The 21,426-nt window shown below is 40.2% G+C and overlaps 1 protein-coding gene across 3 annotated transcripts in view; it reads left to right on the top strand.

Moving 5' to 3' along the window:
- Positions 1 to 21,426, top strand: part of gabrg2 (gamma-aminobutyric acid type A receptor subunit gamma2) — a 118,360-nt gene that overhangs the window by 52,675 nt on the left and 44,259 nt on the right. For all 3 annotated transcript variants that reach the window (XM_079847025.1, XM_079847024.1, XM_079847026.1), the window contains exons 4-5: positions 6,369 to 6,589; positions 17,925 to 18,007. In XM_079847025.1, the coding sequence (XP_079703151.1) occupies positions 6,369 to 6,589; positions 17,925 to 18,007 (304 nt within the window). The remainder of the gene's footprint in view (positions 1 to 6,368; positions 6,590 to 17,924; positions 18,008 to 21,426) is intronic.

Raw genomic sequence — 21,426 nt, 5'->3', positions numbered from 1 at the left:
GTCCCATGGGTATGTTTAATGTCCCAAGTATGTTTAATGTTTTTTAGTATTATGTAAGCCTATCTTCTTTTTTCATAGCGCGCCATGTTTTTAGAATGCCGTTTCATGCTCGAGATGCTGTAGAAAATGCTAGACGCGAGCACAACTGCCAAACATGTGTCAAGAACATGTTTACAAATCAAACAATGGAAAAACAGTGGAATCCAAAACCCTGTCTAACCTGTCAACTACTACTGTATGTTTGATATTTCATGTTTGCATGATGGTGACATGATAAAAGGTGCTGTTATTTTCTGTTTTTACAAAATATTTGACGTTAATAATAGCCTATTACTGGTGTTATGCTTTTAGTCATTTTGAATTTGAATTGCCTTGAATTTTTGGGTTGACATCTAAAACTCAATGTCTTCTTTTTGGCTTCTCTTTGGCAATGTCTTTCTTATTTCATATTATTTCGGAGCATATAGGATATGTTTAAGATAAGTTTTTACAATATTTGCTTTCATATTTCATGCATATTTTTCTGCAAAGATATTGAACAGTCATTTGTTTTACATTTACACCATGTTGATCACTTCAGCTGTGGTGCACTTGTAATATAACTTTTTTTAACCAGATGTTTAATAAAGACAATAATACTTGAATCATATTTCAGTTACGTTTTTAAATTCACTAGTTATTTTTTTTTCAATTGTGAATCGGTTAATCGTTCTGAAAAAAAAAAAAATCAAGATTTTAATTTGTTGTCATGTCGCTCAGAGCTAAGTCAAAGTGCTACCAGTATCCAACAAAGTTTTTACCGGTTGTCCATTGACAAGTTGTCTGGCTGGAACTGTAGTTACTGAGTCAGAATTATTGTCCTCTTCTCTGGAAACATAACAATAACTCATCATCTTTTCTTTGAACATCGAAGGAAGCTTTGTGCCCCAGCTGGTTCTGGCTAGCCCCACCCTTGGGATTTTGTGCACTTCTAGTGTTGTTTGAGCATCTCAGTTCAGTCTCACCCTCAATGTAAGATGATGTAGACTGTGTCTTACCTCGTGGTGGTTGAGAACGAGGAAGACTCGAATGAATATCCGTGTACCTTTGAGCTAGCTTCACCTCCACCAGTCCTGATGTTGGGTTGTGTTCTCTCACCCACGCATGGCAGTCACAAGGAAGCACTCCTAGCTGCCCCAGTTCATCTCCTTAGTATGCTGTTCTGGCCTCACCCAGCACTAGTAAAGGTTTCGCTGGTTATTGTAGGTCTAGTTAGGGGTTTCTACACGGAGAGCTGAAGTCATCCAGAACCACCGAAGATAAGTTTCTGGTAAGATGTTAAACTTCTCCAAGATGGCCTCCCTCAGGTTCTCGTACACATCTGCCTGCTCCTCATCCATAGTAAGTTAAGCATTCAGGGCTTGACCGGTGAGCAATGGGACCAGCTGATAACTCCATTCCTCTTTGGGCCATCTCCGCATTCTCGCCAGCCTCACAAACCATCTGAGATAGTTCTCAATGTCATCTTACTGTCTGAGAACAGGCACTGTTGTATGAATTCTGTGGAGAAAGGCATATAGTTCACCGTAATATACATCATATACATAATTCACCCGCTATATTGCTAAATGTAAATTTTCATATCAACAGAAAAAAATACAGGGATAACCTGGGGCCGTATGTATAAAGCCTCTCAGAGTAAAATTTTAGGCTTAAGTGTGTAAAAATTTTAAGAATGATGTAAATTTACTCTTATTCCTAGACTTAATAAGTGTGATTCCTTCACACTTATTAGGAATAAGCTTTCCTGTAGCTCAAACAGTAGAGCGTTGACGCTTATAACGCCAAGGTCATGGGTTCAATTCCCAGGGAAAGCAAGAACTGATAAGAATGTAAATGTGTACCTTGAAATGCAATGCAAGTCGCTTTGGATAAAAGCGTCTGCTTAAATGTAAATTATTCATAAAGGTTCCTAAGCTTTAAGACTAGGTCTCAGCACCTAAATTATTTAAGAGAGATATCCTAACCTTAAGAGTAACAAGATGACAGAAGAGAGGAGGAGACCACACACTTTCCAACAAAGATATAATGTATTGGAGTTATATGATGCAAGGGAGTGGATAAAACGATAACATCTTGATCTGACCTTGTAAGAAATGTTACAACTTGTCACACTCTACAAATCAATGCCCTGACTGCAGTAATGAAAGTAATAGTAAATTTTTTTGGCAACTGGAAAAATGCAGCAGTGCACTGGTGATGACTTGGGCCCTTCAGTCCACAGTAAGCTGAGTCTTAAATAGCACTATTGTGGCACTAACCACACCATACATACAGTACTGGCCAAATGTGATGTGCAAATTATATATATATATCCGGATCCGGCTGACTACGGTAACATTGGGATAAGAACGAGACAAACAGATGCCACTCCTCTTATGATGTAACAAGTACATGGGATGTTATGAGAAGTTTTCCAGGCTCCGTTTGGCCTAATTTATGTAGCCTAGCAATATTTTAAGGGATTTTAAGTATAGAAATGTGATAGTGTGTTAACTTATGTATGCCAGGATGAAGAGATGGGACTTTAATCTAGATCTAAACTGACAGAGTGTGTCTGAAAGTCGTGTCATTGTCAAGCTTAAGTGAGTTCAGTGTTGATTCATTTCTGTTGTAAAAAAGGTTCTTAACTAACTTGACAGAACTTTCATCAAGAGTTAGACAGTATTCTAGTTTATTTTGTGTGGAGGTTTTTGGCACAATGATTAAAACCATTTATTATTATTATTTTCTGAATTTAATATCATGAAATTACTTGTCATCCAATTTTTTGGATCGGACCTCAAATAAATACAGAGCTGAGTATCATTAGCGTAACAAATGAAAACTGGTGCCATGTTCCTGTTTATCAATAAAGCGAGAACCAGACCCATTACAAACCAAAATATACTCTAATTAATTGAATACATTGAAAAGTGTACTTTCCATGTAGAAATAAGATGTTTGCTGTTGTAATGATGACAGTACTGCACACAAGAGTAGTAGCTGTTCCATGCTCCGGTGCGGCTAGCAATTACACTACATGCGCACCGAGCTTGAGCCCAATTGAACTGTACTCTGGCCCACCTCTTCCAAGCGGGCCAGGGCATGGTTAGTGAACCGCAACCGGCCACGGTACGAAGCAATCTCACTAGTCAAACGAACCAGACATTGGGTGTCAAATATGCTCAGGCACGGTTTAGATCGCCTAGTGTGATTACACCCTAAGAAGGAACATAGTTGTGAGAATGCGGCCTTTTCTAGTATTTAAAAAAAAAAAAAAAAAAAAAAAGAATTCCAAATCGCTCTGTAGTTAACTAATTCTCTAAGACCAAGTTGTGTTTTAATGAGAAGCTTAAAAACAACCAGCCTAATGGCAATGATGAATTAATAACATTAAGAAAAGGATGACTTCTATAAGCATCTATTTCAGTAGCTTAGTCAGAATAGGGTTAACGTATTTGATTTTGATGATTTAACAAGTTTAGACCATTCTTCCTTCCTATAGCAAAGAAAGAATGGATTTTTTTCCTCAGGGTGTCTATAGTGCACTGCCTGATGTGATACTGTAATAGACGGTTGCATGGTAATAATTTTCTCTCTGACAGTATCAATCTTATAAGTAAAGAAATTCATAAAGTCATTACTGCTGTGCTGTTGTAAAATGTCTGAACATGTTAATGCTTTATTTCTCATTAATTTAGCCACTGCATCAAATCAATACCCAGGGTTGTGTTTTCATCTTAGAGAGTCGGAAAATAAGCAGATCTAGCAGTTTTTAAGGGCTTTCTGTAGTTAGAAATACTATCCTTCCATGCGATGCAAAATACCTCTAGTTTTGTTTTCTTCCAGCTGCGCTCCATTTTCTGGGCTGCTCTCTTAAGGGCACGAGTGTATTCATTATACCACAGCATCTGACTGTTCTCTTTAATCCTCAAGTGCAAAGGAGCAACCGTGTCTAAAGTTCTAGAAAAGAGACTCTGTAGTTTCTGTTGCAGTTTCTTAAGCCATTTGTATCCTGAGGAGTTGAGACAAATCAGGATAATTATTTATAAAGTAATCTTTAGTGGCCTTGGCTAAATGAAGTATACACAAGACTAGATGATGATCTGAGATGTCATTGCTCTGCTGCAGAATTACAACGCCATCAACATCGATTCGATGTGTCACTATTAAATTTAAAGAATGATTATAACAATGAGTGGGTCCTGACACGTTTTCTAACTCCAACAGAGTTTAAAATGTCTATCATTATCTGTTTCATTATCTGTCGCTTTAAAATCACCAACAATTAAGTCTTTATCTGCAGCCAGTACTAACTCCGATAGAAAATCAGCAAATTCTTTGATAAAGTCTGGGTGGTGCCTTGGTGGCCTGTATACAGTAGCCAGTACAAATATCAAAAGTGATTTATTGTTTACACTACATGAGGTTTTTAAAGCAATAACATTTCAAAAGATTTACACTTGAAACCAGAAAAAATATTACTGTAAATTGTAGCAATACCTTCCCTTTTGGCTTTCAGACAAGGCCCATGTTTATAACAGTAACCTTGGGGTGTAGACTCATTTAAAATAATGTAATCATCTGGTTTTAGCCAGCTTTATGTGAAACCGAGCACACCTAGGTTATGATCTGTGATCATATCATTTACAAAAAAAAGTTATTTTGTAGAAAAGGTTATAATATTCAGCAGGCCAAGTTTTATGATTTGTTTATCTGTATTAAATCTTTTTTATTTGTATTTTTTGTACATCAATACAATTTTTACTTTTACCTTTTTTTTACTAGTTCGGGGAACATTCACATTGGGTCTCATTCATGAAACATTCGTAAATATACGAGTAAATATGTGAGTGATTTGCGCGTAAAGAGACCTTCCCAAAAACTCTACTCCTGATTCACAAATACTTCGTAAATGTCAGATGTGATAGTGAAGTGTGTGTGTGTGTTAATGAATTCCAATCAGTCGTAAATGGGACGCGTGTGCACGCTCATTCTCAATTACCATAAATCCCGCCCATTAAATCCGACTGACAACTATATATGGGCATCATATTATGACACCAAACGAAGGATTTCAACATGTCTTCTCAAAAGCGAATGAAAAAGAGAAATTTCTCAGATGCAGAAATTGAAGTTTTATTATCAGAAGTTCATTCAAAACGCCACATTTTATTTTCAAGCGTACATAGTGGCGTATCAGGTCCTAAAAAAAAGGAAGCTTGGCAGCATATTATAGATGAAGTTAATGGAGTTTCATCTGTTAATCGAACAGTCCCAGAAGTGAAAAGAGTCCCAGCCCTATTGAAAGCAATTCATTATTTGATTAAAGTGTTCCGTTTTCAGATGCTATTACTGGCTCTCATAATAAAAGTAAAAAGATAAACCGTATGTAATTACTATATATAATATTTGTTCAAAACGCTGTGTAAATATGTACCCGATTAAGGTGAATTGAAATGCAGCCTTATTAATGCGCAAAACGTTCGGATGTTAAACGCACTATTTACGCGTGGCTGGGAGCAGGTGAAGATTTCTTTCGTACCAACTAACATTTGGAAAATACAAACATTTTAATGAATCTGAAAATTTACGCCAGAACCACTTCACACACGATTTACAAAAATTTGTTCTGCTCGTGTTTCATGAATGAGACCCATTCTCTATATTATGATATCTGGGTAAAAGAGTCTGAATGTGATGAGATTTATCTGACCTCTGTGATGTGAGGCGGCTAGAAGGTGGTTGGTTTAGTAAGTCTGTCTGCTTCCTGACCTGCACCCCAGTTAGTTAAGTACCAACTCTAAGACTATGTGCCATATATCTAGAGTGGCACTACCCCTGAAGGGGATGAAGGCTATCTCTTTTTAGCAAGTCAGGTCTGCCTGTTTCCTGCAACTTGGACAATAATGCTGTTTGGCCCATTGCCAATTCATTGAAGATTCAAACCCACAATAAAGTGTTGCTGGCTACTTCTATCTCTGTATGGTATGCATCTTTGACTTGTAAGAAAAGAAGTTTGGGCTGTGACAGTCTCTAAACATCTACTTATGAAACAGTACAAAACATATGGCAACAGTTATCTTACAGTTGTTGCTGACACCTCTGTTTAACCATGCCTCCAGTGTTTTGTTTGAATTTGCACAAGTAAGAAATAAGCTTTAACATGGATTAATTTCTTTATCCCATTTACTTCTCTTGTTTCATCTAAAATGGCCAAAAATGCCAAATAAAGTGGAATTCGTATATTCTAATTGTGACAAAGGTGTATGCACTCAATAACTCAATGTTTTTGCCTTTGTCAGTTACACAAAGGTCTGAAAGGTCTGCCCTTTATGATTCTTTAGGAGTACACAATTGACATCTTCTTCGCCCAGACGTGGTATGACAGGCGGTTGAAGTTCAACAGCACCATGAAGGTTCTACGTCTCAACAGCAACATGGTAGGAAAAATCTGGATCCCTGACACGTTTTTCCGCAACTCCAAGAAGGCAGATGCCCATTGGATCACCACACCCAATCGCATGCTTCGGATATGGAACGATGGGCGTATACTGTACACTTTAAGGTAAATGCACTTTTTATTTGTTAATTGTTCCTCTCATACCTATATTGAGCATACCCAGATAGCAAACAACCACTGAAACAATGCTAAGTCAACGATGATGCATCAACACAAACTGCATTGAGTTAATGTTACAAAAAGTGGAGTTGGTTCAGTATCACTTTTTCACCCTCGGTTAATGTTGAAACCATGCTGAAAAAAACAACAACAAAACAATCAATGGTAGTGTCATTAAAACAATGTTACAATGTGATGCTGATTCTAGATTCTGCATCCCTGTTGTTGAATAAACACAATTTGGTGAAAAACACTTAAAATAAAATCAACACCTTTCCAGTAATTGAATCACTTTGTTTTTAATATTTGTTTTAACACAGTTTAGAACAATCAGTAATAAAAATGGAAAAGTAAAAGTGGGATAAAAAGGACTACAACCCTTTAAAAAAAATGCATTTAGCTTTAGGAGTCTTATGTCATTATGAATGCAAGTGGCCCAAAGGTTCAAGTTTTAAATATCTCGTTTACATCAGACTACTGCCTCCTTTCTTTTGGGATCTCTGAAATTTGTAAAAGCATAATGTCACCCGAGAGCAGGTCAACGGTCACATTCATGAATTTTAATATTGTAAACCAGAAGTAGGATTGTTAAAAAGACAAAAAACAAAAAACAATGTGGTTACACAATGAGTGTGGTTGCACAACGATTACACAATGATTACAAAATTTGTCTAATCATTTCAAACATTTTATTTACCAAAATGTAAGCTTTATAAAAGTAAAAATGTTTATGGATGTAGTCTTATGACTTTACACCTCTCTCTCTCTCTCTCTCTCTCTCTCTCTCTCTCTCTCTCTCTCTCTCTCTCTCTCTCTCTCTCTCTCTCTCTCTCTCTCACACACATACACTCCCTGCATACCAAACAACCTGAATGATGCCTTTGGAAGGCACTTTGAAGGGTTTATAAAGTCTAATCATTACTGCTATGCTCCGTTATTACTCAGGAAGCTCATTCGCCGCACATATGTTTCTCATATCACACGGTCGCCCTGTCTCCTCTGATGACGAACTTCCATTACACTTCTATGGTCTGTTCCGTACATAAGAAACCCAGAGAAATGTTTCTACACGTGAAACATGAAGCTAATATACACACGATTAAGATAGTAAATGATTTGTATCTGATTTTCATGCAATTTGGCTTATTTGCATAACAATAAAGGCTGTTTAAATGAGAAATTCTAAGCAGGTGCACTGATTGAGGGCTTAAAACAAAAAAAAAAGTCTGTTCATGCGTTCCTTCTCTAACATTATTGTTCTGAAAGATTAGAAAAAAATCCTGGTTAATAACGCTATTTTTTATATATTTGGGGGGCAAGTCGATCACGGGCATGCTGGGAGTATGGCAGGGCGACACAGCGTCTCGTTCCCTCTTCATGGAACTAGGGTTAGATGTTCCCTTTCAAGGGAATTCTAGCTGCGTCGAAACGCTGTGGGAACGCTAATACCCACGTCGTCATAAGAGCAAGTGTCTGTCCGTGTGAAGTTAGTGCGCACATTCAGACGAAAGCACCTGCACCCCTGCAGTGGAGCTGAAGTCAAGACCAGCCTGCCGCATCACAAACATCATGTAAGGAAACTCCTGACAATAGAGCTTTAGAAGCAGCCATACTCCTAGTCGAGTGAGCTCATACAGCCAATGGTGAAGGCTGCCCAGCCGACTCGTAAGCAAGTGAGATAGCCTCGACCACCCACTTGCTCATTCTATGTTTAGATGCTGGACACCCCTTTCTGGGTGACCCAAAGCAAACGAACAACTGTTCAGATTTCCTCCACAGGGCAGCTCTGTGGACATAAGCATCTAAGGCCCTAACAGGGCGGAGCAGATTTAGTTTCTCTTGGTCTGACATCAGAACAGGAGGAGGACAGAAAACCTGCAGTATAATAGGTTTAACAGTATTAGTAGGGACCTTAGGAACATAACCAGGCCTAGGGTGAAGGAAGGCCTTTACCATGCCAGGCGAGAATTCCAGGCACGAGGGTGAAACCGAGAATGCTTGAATGTCTCCAATTCTCTTAAGAGACGAGATAGCAAGAAGAAAGATCGTTTTTAGAGTGAGGTATTTCTCAGCAACTTTTTCAATGGGCTCAAACGGAGCTAGGGAGAGGCCTTCAAGTACAACGGCCAGGTCCCATGTTGGCACCCTCGTGTGGACTGCTGGCCTCAGCCTCAAAGTGCCACAAAGGAAACAAGTAATTAGTGGGTGTCTCCCCAGAGAAACTTCACTCAAAAGGAACATGGTAAGCAGCTAGTGCCGCCATGTACACCTTCAGTGTCGAATGGCATAACCCTGTTGAGAAGTGCTCCTGCAGGAACTCCAGCACTGCACCCACCGTGCAGTTAACCGGGTCCAACTTGTGCCCCCCAACCCATGAGGGAGGCATCCGTCGTTAGCGTGATGCGACGACAAGAAGCTCCCAGCATGGGAACCAAGGTTCTTTCCACATGACTAAGGCACGAAGGCATCGCGGCATGACCTTGATCATGCGGAGCGGGTTTCCCCTCGGGGAGAACGCCTTGGTCCTGGGCCACCACTGCAACGGTCTCATGTACAACAGGCCAGAAGGTATAACATTGGACGCTGCTGCCATCAGACCTAACAGTCTCTGAAATTGCTTTACAGTGAGCGGCTGGCCTAGCTTCACTTGTTTCACGGCTGAGAGAATCGAAGCAATACGAGCAGGAGACAGACGTGCCTGCATTGTCGTCGAATCCCATACCACACCCAGAAAAGTGGTCCTCTGTAGTGGAGATAGCACACTTTTCTTGGTATTTAACCCCAACTTTCTGATGTGAGCGAGAACGACATCTCAATGCCGAACCGTGTGATGCTCCGATTGAGCTAGAATCAACCAATCGTTGATATAGTACAGTATACGTATGCCTTGGAGTCATAGCGGAGCCAGAGCTGCATCCATACACTCTGTGAAAGTGTGGGGTGATAATGCTAGGCTGAACGGAAGAACACGATATTGGTAAGCTTTGCCCCCGAAAACAAACCTCAGGAACTTCCTGTGTTGTGGAAGGATGGATACAAGGAAGTACGCGTCCTTTAGATCTATCGTGACAAACCAGTCCTCGGATCTGATTTGTGACACTATCTGCTTGAGAGTGAGCATTTTGAATTTGAGATTCTCTACTGAGCGATTCAACAGGCGCAGATCTAAAATTCTTTGGGACGAAGAATGTGCTCAACTGGCACAGAAGGAACAATTTTTCTTTTTCTTTCATTCCTGAGAGGCTCAGCCAAAGATCCGTGGCCACCAGGGCTGCCATAAAATGGCCCACTGACTTGGCCGCCTCCTTGGTGGCACCGAGAGATAAATCTGCTGCCTGACGTAATTCGCGAATCACGTCAGTGCTGACCTCCTCACTCTCGCTCATGTCTTTTAATAGGTCAGCCTGGTATGCCTGCAGAATGGACATTGTGTGCAGGCACGCCCGGCCTGACCTGCCGCCGAATAAGCTTTACCCACCAAAGCCAAAGTGTTTCTGAGTGGCTTGGAGGGTAATGCCGGTGCTTTAAAGGACGATGCCGACTCAGGAGAGAGATGGCTCGCAAGCCCTCTTCAGCCCTTGGCATCGCCCCATAATCGTGCTGTCTAGACCCATGTATGTTGGAATATGTAGATGTCTGGGGACTAAACACATGGTATGAACACAAGACACCTCGGTGTGGAGGTCTGGAAAAAACAGCAAGCACCGGCGTGGAGGCTGCATGCGGGAAGGCAGAAAGTGTTCATCTAGTTTGCTTTTCTGCCTTGATTCTTGCTTATCCGCAGGCCACTCAATGCTTAATTTCTCTACAGCACGAGTTAGCACCTCCACTAACTCCTCACATGGAGGAGACTGAAGTGACGAGTCTTCAGTATCTCCTGTGCCGATACTAACAACTTCCAGCTCCTCAGAACTGGATAGTTGCAGTATTGGGGCCTCAGCCTGGGCGGAAGAAACCGCAGAGTGTGCTTCCAAACCCTGAACTGAGGCACTGGATCTAACAGGTGAAGGCTGAGATAGGGCTGGGTCCGTCTCAAACCCCTCTGTTAGATCCATTTGCGAACCCCACGTCTGAAGTCGCTGCTCTGCCTCGGCAGAAGCGGAACCCGAGCCACGGGGAGCACGAACCGAACCGCCCTCCTCGAAGAACCCCTCTAGAACCCTGGCCAAATCCTGGGCCGAGACTCTCACATATGTTTTAGGCCTTAATCTCAGAGTGCCACAAAGTAATAGTGACAAGGAACCCAAACCCCATCAGGTAGCAGAATGAAAAAAAAAAAAACCTTGGAAAAGCTCAGTAAGGGGGGCCAGTTCTCCTCTGGCCAATGAACGAACATGGTGTGATTATGATTCAGGCTGCATCACAAGTCAGAGTTCAGATCGGGATTGGGGCCATTCAAATATTCATCCAGTTCCTTTTGCTTGAAGATTTATTCATCACGTCGGTATGAGGCCGGAGCTGACCATAGGGTCTGTGCGGAGCACCTGTCTGGTTCTTGTAGTCTCTGCTGATGCCAATGGCTGTCGTGTCGATGAGGCATTCACAGGGGATTGTCCAGTAGACACAGTCTCTGCTGACATTCAGGGCTGCGTTGTGGTCATGCCTAGGTGCAGGTCCACCTATGATCTGGATAAGTACCGGATCCGGCTAACTACGGTAACCTTGGGATAAGGATGAGACAGACAGACTAATATTAGCATAGATGCCATTCTTCTCACGATGTAAGCAGTACATCGGGTGTTATGGGAATTGTTCTCGGTTCCGGCTGACCTAATTTATGCAGCCTAACAATCATTTAACTGATCTGAATAATAGAAATTGATAATGTGCTATGTGTATGCCAGGTTAAAGAGATGTGTTTTTAGTCTAGATTTAAACTGACAGAGTGTGTCTACTTCCCGAACAAAGCTAGGAAGACTATTCCAGAGTTTGGGTGCTAAATAGGAAAAGGATCTACTGCCTACAGTTAATTTTGATATTCTATGTATTATCAACTGGCCAGCATTTTGAGATCGCAATAGACGTGAAAGTCTATAATATGTTAAGATCTCGCTCATGTACTGAGGAGTTAAACCATTTAGTGCTTTGTAAGTAATTAGCAAAATTTTAAAATGTATGCCATGCATTAATGGGGAGCCAATGCAGTGTTGACAGAATCGGGCTAATATGGTCATAATTCCTGGCTCAAGTAAGAACTCTAGCTGCTGCATTTTGGACCAGCTGAAGTTTGTTTAATAAGCATGCAAGGCAACCACCCAGTAGAGCGTTGCAATAATCTAGCCTTGAGGTCAAGAACACATGAACTAACTTTTCTGCATTTGTCATTGAGAGCATATGTTGTAATGTGGCTACATTTTTAAGATAAAGGGAAGACTCTCCACTTTAAGGTGTACAGTTTCCTCGTAGAGGGAGCTCTACAGTTTAGGATGGTCTCAACAACCTGAGTTGAGAGACCAGATTTCAGATTTCCAGCCCCAGTGAAGCTAGATGCATGAGGGAAAACCATAGCAGACAGTATGTTGTCTCCTCGGATGCGAACAAGTCCGCATGGCCGAATTCCTTCCAAATCAACTGCACCATCTCGAAATGGAGTTTTCATTCCTTGTGCCTCAGCCCCTATCTTGACAATATGTCTGCTCCCTGATTCATGTATCTAGGAATATAGACTGCTCTCAGGGAGAACTGAATTATGTACCCTCATCTACAATCTGCAGGACCTAACGGTGATGTTTGGCAGAAGCTTCCATGCTGCCAATAAGTTTGTCAAGGGAATAATTCTCTTGAGACTGACCTTTGGTGCATTCTGAGTAGGGAGTCCGATGCCCTGAAGCGGATGACCGGCAAGGTATAACCGCACATACTGCTCTATAACCCTCCCTCAGAAGGGGTGAGCCGACATTCCTGTACTTTGCACCCACTCCATAGGCCACACTGTGATTCCCCCCACAATTCTAACATTTTGGCTGCATCTCTTTCCTCATTTTCATGATGCTCTCCACATCTAGCACACCTTCTTTTCCCTTTGCATGTCAGAGCAGTATGTCCAAATATTTGACCGTTAAAGCATCTCATAGGGACATGTTCCCTCACATTATATGTCATGTATCCTAAAGTTACTTTGTTTGGGAGATTTTCTTCCTCAAACTCCAACAGTATACTTTCACTGTATCATCTTATCCCTTACTATCTTATCCATCTTATAATGGAATGCAATCTTCCCCCATCACTCAGTTTCTCTACTTTCAGAGTTGCTTTAGAGTTATTCGTCACCTTTTTGACTTTCCTCTTTCCAGCTTTTTCAAAGGAGTTTCCTCATTTCTCCTTGATTTTTAATTTCCCTGATTAATCTCCATATGGTCTTTACTCTCATTTTCATCTGATTCCGCCCACTCTGGCCTTTTGCCTAACCACCACTGTTGTCATCATTCCGCCATGCTTGTATTCATACAGGTCACTTTATTTGTCAAATTAAATTAATTTAGTATTAAATAAAATAATGTGAAATTTAGTGATCAAACGTTCAAGTTCTAGGAAGATGGAGGCAGGAGCCGGCAAATATTGAACATAACTTAACAACAAAACTAAAGGTCAAGTCAAGTCAAGTCAAGTTTATTTATATAGCGCTTTTCACAACGTAGGTTGTATCAAAGCAGCTTCACAGTATTAAATTAAAACAATACATCAATGTTTGTTTCTAGTGGAACGTCCACGTTTGGTAATGCTGATCAATAGCATCGTTGATTGATTAATTAAATTAAATATCCCCAAATATCCCCAACTGAGCAAGCCAAAGGCAACAGTGGCAAGGAACCGAAAAACTCCATCAGGTGACCTAATGGAGAAAAAAAAACCTTGGGAGAACCCAGGCTCAGTCGGGGGCCAGTTCTCCTCTGGCGTTTATGAACTAGAGGTCGGATTTAACTGTAAGATTAAAAGTATTATATGAATGCCTGGCTGAAGAGATGCGTCTTTAATCTAGTTTTAAACTGGGAGAGCGAGTCTGAGCAACGAACAGTATCAGGAAGACTATTCCAGAGTTTTGGAGCTAAATGTGAAAATGCTCTCCCTCCTTTGGTGGATCTGGATATCCTAGGTATGACCAAAAGCCTCGAATTTAGTGATCTTAAAGAGCGCGATGGATTATAGGGCGATAGAAGATCGGTTAAATAGACCGTTTAGGGCTTTATAAGTCAGTAGCAATACCTTGTAATTAATACGGAACTTTATAGGTAACCAATGTAGTGATGATAAAATTGGTGTTATATGATCATATTTTCTTGATCTAGTTAGAACTCTAGCGGCGGCATTTTGGACTAACTGTAGCTTGTTTATTGAGGTTACAGGACAACCAGCTAATAAAGCATTACAGTAATCTAGTCTCGAGGTCATGAATGCAACTAACTTTTCTGCGTCAGAAACTGATAGCATGTTACGTAGCTTAGCAATGTTTCTAAGGTGGAAAAAGGCTGTTCTTGTAACATATGAAATATGATTTTCAAAAGACAGGTTGCAGTCTAATATAACACCCAGGTCTTTTACTGTAGAGGATAAAGTAACAGGACATCCTACTATGTTAAAGTTGTATTGTGAGAGGTTTTGTGGGTGGTTTTTTGAACCGATGATTAGTACCTCTGTCTTGTCTGGATTTAATAAAAGAAAATTGTGCGTCATCCAATCTTTTATATCTTTAACACACTCTATCAATTTGGACAATTTAGCGTTTTCATCTGGCCGTGATGAAATATAGATTTGAGTGTCATCAGCATAACAATGGAAACTAATTCCATGTTTCCTTATAATATTTCCAAGTGGCAGCATATATATTGAAAATAACAGAGGGCCTAAGACAGATCCCTGCGGCACTCCATAGTTTACTGGAGTTATGATCGATTTTTCTCCATTTAAATAGACAAAATGGTAGCGGTCAGATAAATATGATCTAAACCGTAGGAGAGGAGTGGCAGCAGCTGTCCTACTGACTGCAGCATATAAACATGATAAAACCAGCAATAAAACAATGTCTCCTTTGTGGGACTTGAGACTGGTGTATCGCACAGATGTGTCTCGTTAGCCGCTTTTCCACTGTCGGGCCAGTGCGAGCCAGGGCCAAAAATGTACTGGGCAAGGCCAATAGCCTCAGACCTTGAGCCGCGAGGCCAAAGTCAAGCAGTGTTTTCACTATCGTTCCAGTAGCCCCACAGCGCTACCCTGAAACCCGGCTTTAACACGCCTCCATAGAACAATGTCACACAACCCCACAATTTCACCAGCATGAAACTAGCTGACTAAAAACTAGTTAGATCACAAAATGATCATGACAGTAGCAAATGTTTGGTCTTACTTAAAGAATCAAATAAAGACTCCATGCATCGACATTTGACATATGATTTACAGTAATTTATCAAACCTTTAAGACATCAATCATTCTGAATCAAACTAGTATTTATCATTATCTCACATAAAAGGAGAACACTTATTCGGTCATGACTGCTTCCATTTATTTGTGATCACAGGAACACACAAAACAACCCCATTAATGGTTTGAAGGCAAAACAAATATTGATAAAATATCATTAGAAAAATGTTGATATAATATCATGTTTGTCATATTTCTTTAGAAAGAATGAGCATTGCTCTTAATTTTCCACAAAATTATGTGATCTGAGGAGGTTTGAGCAATCTCTCCCATCACACTATACTGTTAGCCTTTCAGCCAGACAAACAGAGGGAGCTCACGGACAGGAGTTATAGGAGTAACCGGAGTAATTGTAATTTGTGACGTGTATGGATACATTAGTCCTATATCAACAAATGCACAGGGAAGAGACTGATGAAACCAAATAAATACACAATCATATAAATCATATATGATTTATCTTAGTTCTTCAAATGGTCTCAGGTATTTTCCATAATCATATGTGTATTTATTATCATAATGGTTAGCATAAGTAGCCTTTAGCATCGCATATAAATATATTTCTACCTCATGCAGTGATCAGAAACCCTGGATTGAATTATTTATATTTATATATAGCTATTTCAAACATTTGCTGGTATCTGAAATGAGTTTTGAGCTGAAAATTGTTTTGAATGCCTTACAGGTTTTTGTTAGCTGGTAGTCTGATATGATAACATGAGAAATGAGCAGCAGTGTTGACCCTCTCCTGACTCAGATAAACCATCATTTGTTCATGAGCACTCCTCAAGCTTTAGACCAAGGTATTCAGTGGGCCAAAAACTGTTGGCCCCAGCTCGATCAAGCCCCGGAAGTGACAGTGGAAACTGGCTATTAGCATTCACTGCACCGGCCCCGCTCCGCTCTGACGGCTCTCTGCCCCACCCAGCTTCATACCACATACCACATACCACGTATATAAAAAGTTACTTATATTGATAAAACTTTATTAAATTAGCTTATTCATGAACATGATTTCTGAGACCCATCGGATTCATTTTCATTGGCTGTGGAGGTGAACACGACACCTCCTATGATTCCACGCTCATTAACAGTGTTACCAATGTCTCAGTGGTAGTATTATCAGTGTATAACAAAGTTTAAGTTTTAAGTATTTTAAGTTTATTAAATAAAATGTCTGCATAATCTTCCTTAATGAAAAATTCATAATGATGTCATATTGAGCTATATTTTATTTAAGCTCTATCTTTGCGTCTAGTACATTATACCCACACACCCCCTAACACATATTTTAAGCAGTAAGATGGAGTATATGAAATTGCAAAATACATATACATTTGTCAAAAAGTACTTTTTACATTTTAATACTTAAATACATTTTTAAAAAAGTACTCCTGTGCTTTTACTCAAGTAAAACTGAAAAGGAGTACTTAATACTGTACATTTACTAGTGATAATTTATTAGGGTATGTGGACTTTTAATCAAGTACTTGATTTGTCTACTTCATCCACCATTGTAGGGAATGCACAGCCATGTTTATATATTTATAAATAGGGCTGTACTGCAATCTAGTGGTTACACCATGGTATTACAGATGATAAATGGTGCATAATTTAGAGGTAAATATTTAGTACGGAGCCTATAGGGGCCTGTGTAGACTTTAATCCGCCCTTGCTTTTGGGAATAAAACCTGTTTTGGAAAAACTACTTGCATTAATTTTCAATAACTTGACAACATCCTTTAATCAGTCAATGTACTGTACATGATACTTATATTTTTTCTAATTTTGTGTCAAGTGAATGTCCTGAAAGACTGTCAACATACCTTCTGTTCTCTTCTTTTTAACGTCAAAAGATGTCCTTCATCTTTCATCATCCAAAGCATAAAACTGACAAAAACTTGCCTGACCTTGTGTATTACTTATTGAAATATTGAGATCTGATTTATTTAAACACTAATAACATTAAAATTAATGTATTTAATGAGTCAGTAACAATACAAAATCAATAAACAGAAAAATAAGCTAGTAAAACAAAGGAGGAGAGGCATCTTGAGTAGATGCACCATTTGACATTGTGCTAGAGAAATCGTATTTCAGGTGGTTCAACAAGCAAGACTTATAAGATTTACCCATTTTCTTTCTAAAGCATCTCACATCTATTAGACTACTGAGAAGTACATATGAAGAACCAAAATAGGCATTTCACAATCAGTGGGCATTTCAAACCATGATGGGGATTTTTAACTGCTTTACCGAATTGCTAAAATCATGAAGGCTTATCCCTAACCCCACCCCTAAACCTAGCCCCCAAATCGGGTTAAGTGTCCTTCATAGTTTGAAAATGGCCCTTTGATTGGGGGACAGCCTCTAGAGAACATAAGCTACAAATCAATGCTACTTCCATGTCTCTTGCATTACTGATGTGTGGTGTTGGCTATCATCAAAATTTCAATGCTGATCCAACATACTTTAAACACTGAAACGTCAATCTCAAACAAAATTGTGGTTTTGAGGAAAACTCAACATTGTTTCAATATTACCTTGCTATCTGGGTTGCTTTTGTAATAAAAAAATATTTACGAGTGATCATGGTTTAATGTTCACCCTGACTTCTTTAATTGATTCTTTATGCAACTCTAGTCTGATCACATTCTTCTGGAAAGCATTTATCCAGTTATAACAATTATGAAGCACGCCTGCTATTAATTGCATTTGATGCCAACTCTCAGCTTACATGTTTTGTCATTCGTTTTATTATGTATATCACTGTATTCTAGTGCTGTAGATTATTAATGTTGTTACAGGTATGCCAATGAAACAGCTTATATAGAGAAATCTAATTAAGGAAATTTCTGTCTGTAGGTTGACCATTGATGCAGAGTGCCAGCTTAAACTGAATAACTTTCCAATGGATGAACATTCATGTCCCCTGGAGTTCTCAAGCTGTAAGTCTGGCCATATGCTTAACTTGCAAATCCATCTATATTGGTTCCATTCTTTCTCGCTTTTTCTCTCCAGTTTTCTCCACCCCATGACTGCTTTCATGCTCTGATGTAGTTGAGAGCATAGAAACCATTTTATGATGCTATTAAAGACCCTTAAATTTTTGTCTTGAAATATGAAGGAAAGGTAATGAGGAAAATTACAATTTCCCCTAACTTGGAGATACATGTCTTCATATGCTTATACAAGCAAGCTGTGTCACTGCCATAGTTTTCTTCTTCTCATTTGGCTATGGATGGGAAATGAAGCAGAAGATGTGTCATGGGACAGTCTCATGGGACACATCATCTGTAGTTTCAGAGGAAATAGTGTTTTTTTTTTTTTTTCCTAGAAACAGTACAGAGGAAAATGTGTTACTTTGAGAGTTGGAAATTGTTCTTGTTGATTAGTGGGGTGAGGCCAGTGAGCTTTGCATCTCCTTGTGCTTTGAAAACCACACATCTTATGTCACATATATATATATATATATATATATATATATATATATATATATATATATACACTCACCTAAAGGATTATTAGGAACACCATACTAATACTGTGTTTGACCCACTTTCGCCTTCAGAACTGCCTTAATTCTATGTGGCATTGATTCAACAAGGTGCTGAAAGCATTCTTTAGAAATGTTGGCCCATATTGATAGGATAGCATCTTGCAGTTGATGGAGATTTGTGGGATGCACATCCAGGGCACGAAGCTCCCGTTCCACCACATCCCAAAGATGCTCTATTGGGTTGAGATCTGGTGACTGTGGGGGCCATTTTAGTACAGTGAACTCATTGTCATGTTCAAGAAACCAATTTGAAATGATTCGAGCTTTGTGACATGGTGCATTATCCTGCTGGAAGTAGCCATCAGAGGATGGGTACATGGTGGTCATAAAGGGATGGACATGGTCAGAAACAATGCTCAGGTAGGCCGTGGCATTTAAACGATGCCCAATTGGCACTAAGGGGCCTAAACTGTGCCAAGAAAACATCCCCCACACCATTACACCACCACCACCAGCCTGCACAGTGGTAACAAGGCATGATGGATCCATGTTCTCATTCTGTTTACGCCAAATTCTGACTCTACCATCTGAATGTCTCAACAGAAATCGAGACTCATCAGACCAGGCAACATTTTTCCAGTCTTCAACTGTCCAATTTTGGTGAGCTCGTGCAAATTGTAGCCTCTTTTTCCTATTTGTAGTGGAAATGAGTGGTACCCGGTGGGGGTCTTCTGCTGTTGTAGCCCATCCGCCTCAAGGTTGTGCGTGTTGTGGCTTCACAAATGCTTTGCTGCATACCTCGGTTGTAACGAGTGGTTATTTCAGTCAAAGTTGCTCTTCTATCAGCTTGAATCAGTCGGCCCATTCTCCTCTGACCTCTAGCATCAACAAGGCATTTTCGCCCACAGGACTGCCGCATACTGGATGTTTTTCCCTTTTCACACCATTCTTTGTAAACCCTAGAAATGGTTGTGCGTGAAAATCCCAGTAACTGAGCAGATTGTGAAATACTCAGACCGGCCCGTCTGCTTAAATCACCTTTCTTTCCCATTCTGACATTCAGTTTGGAGTTCAGGAGATTGTCTTGACCAGGACCACACCCCTAAATGCATTGAAGCAACTGCCATGTGATTGGTTGATTAGATAATTGCATTAATGAGAAATTGAACAGGTGTTCCTAATAATCCTTTAGGTGAGTGTATATACAGTATATGTATATATATAGTGCCGAAAAACGGTTCATTACTCGAAGCTTTTAACACAATGTGCATCTTGTGGTCAGACTTGTTTTCTCCACCATATCAAATCATTGCGGAGCAAAGGATATACAGTTTGAAAAAGCATGAGACCAAACATGAGACCGTTACAGACAAGAGTGGTATCAATCAATACAGTTCTATCTAATCTGATCTAATCTCATCTAAATTCATTTGTGCCAATGAGACCACAACTCATGTCATGTGTAGCCTGGTAAATGGTCCATGTAAAGTCAAACACAAGGGTTATGGAATGTGATTTTGCAACAGTGCAAAGGTGAATAATGGACTTTTTTTTGTCTGGGAATGTGCTTGGGGTGTAGACTTGGACCGCAAAGGCCTACATTTTTTATTCAAAAACAGGATCTGTTCCTGTATGTTAGAGATCAGTTAGTTTCTTATTTTGCTGATTACTTCTCCAGCCTTGGAGAATACTCTCTCACATGGGACAGAGGATGCAGGCGTACTGTTTAGCCAGCCCTTGAAGGTGGGGATAGGACCTTCTGTCTAGACCAGTATTCAAGTGGATCAACACAACGTGGCAGAATGGGATCCTCAAGGTACTTCTGAACTTCCATCAGAATTGCTCAGAATTTGATGATTGCTACACATTGTGAAATTAGATTTTTCACCGCAGTCTGGGCACAGGTGTCATTACTAAAAAACACCATTTTAGAACAATGGTGTTGCCAGAGCAAGGCAGCTCTTTTGCTCATGAGTGATAAACCTCTCATTCAGTTGTTTGGGCAGGTTTGCAGCCAGTCGTGAGCTCATATCTTATGTTATTTTGGTACTCATATCTCGAATGAATGTTTTCAACATTCTGATCATTGGGATCACCTTGGATCCTGACAACCTTTTCTCCTCAGACATTTCCACCGTGGCTTGGTGGAAAGGCTCAAGAATCCCAAGGCACTGATTCATAAAATCAGTTCATAGAATCAGTTTCATAGAATATTCCTCATGTGTGAATGGTGACAGCTTGGATCTTAGAGTGAGGAGGACTGCTCCTAGAGGCTCTTGGTGCTCATACAGCTGCTGAAACATTGTGAAGGTGCTGTTCCATCTGGTTTCCACTTCCTGAATCAGTTGAGGCCTACCCATCTGGTGCTGGAACTGTGAAAGCCTGTCCTTGGCTGTGGTGCTGGATCTGAAGTGAACCACGATCTTGTGCCCTCGGGTACGGAGGTCTTCTAACTCAGGGATTGAATCAATGGCTTTCTTCACCACCAAGTTGAGACCATGGGAGAAGAAGCGTGCATTTTTAAAGTTTCAACACAAGCCACCATGTTTGCTGCACCATCAGTGACCATGCAGCTCACTTTTCCAGAGATACCCCATTCCCCCATCAGAGTGGCATTTGCCTCTGCGATGTGAACTGTTGTGTGGGTCTTGGGGAACTTGGCCACACCCAGTAGGATGGATGAGAGCTTCCACTCTGTGGTCACATAGTGGCATGTTACTGCCATGCACGCATCAGTGTTAATTGATGTCCACATGTTGGATGTCAGGCTCATTGCTGCCACCTTCTTCACCTCAGACTGGACCTTATCCTTGTGCTTCTTGGCTACCATAGCCTTCAGAGCTTTCCTACTGGGGAGGATGTAGGCAG

Source organism: Squalius cephalus, assembly GCF_949319135.1.
Source record: "Squalius cephalus genome assembly, chromosome: 17".
Classification (NCBI taxonomy): domain Eukaryota; kingdom Metazoa; phylum Chordata; class Actinopteri; order Cypriniformes; family Leuciscidae; genus Squalius; species Squalius cephalus.
This window is presented reverse-complemented; position numbering and strand designations above follow the sequence as displayed.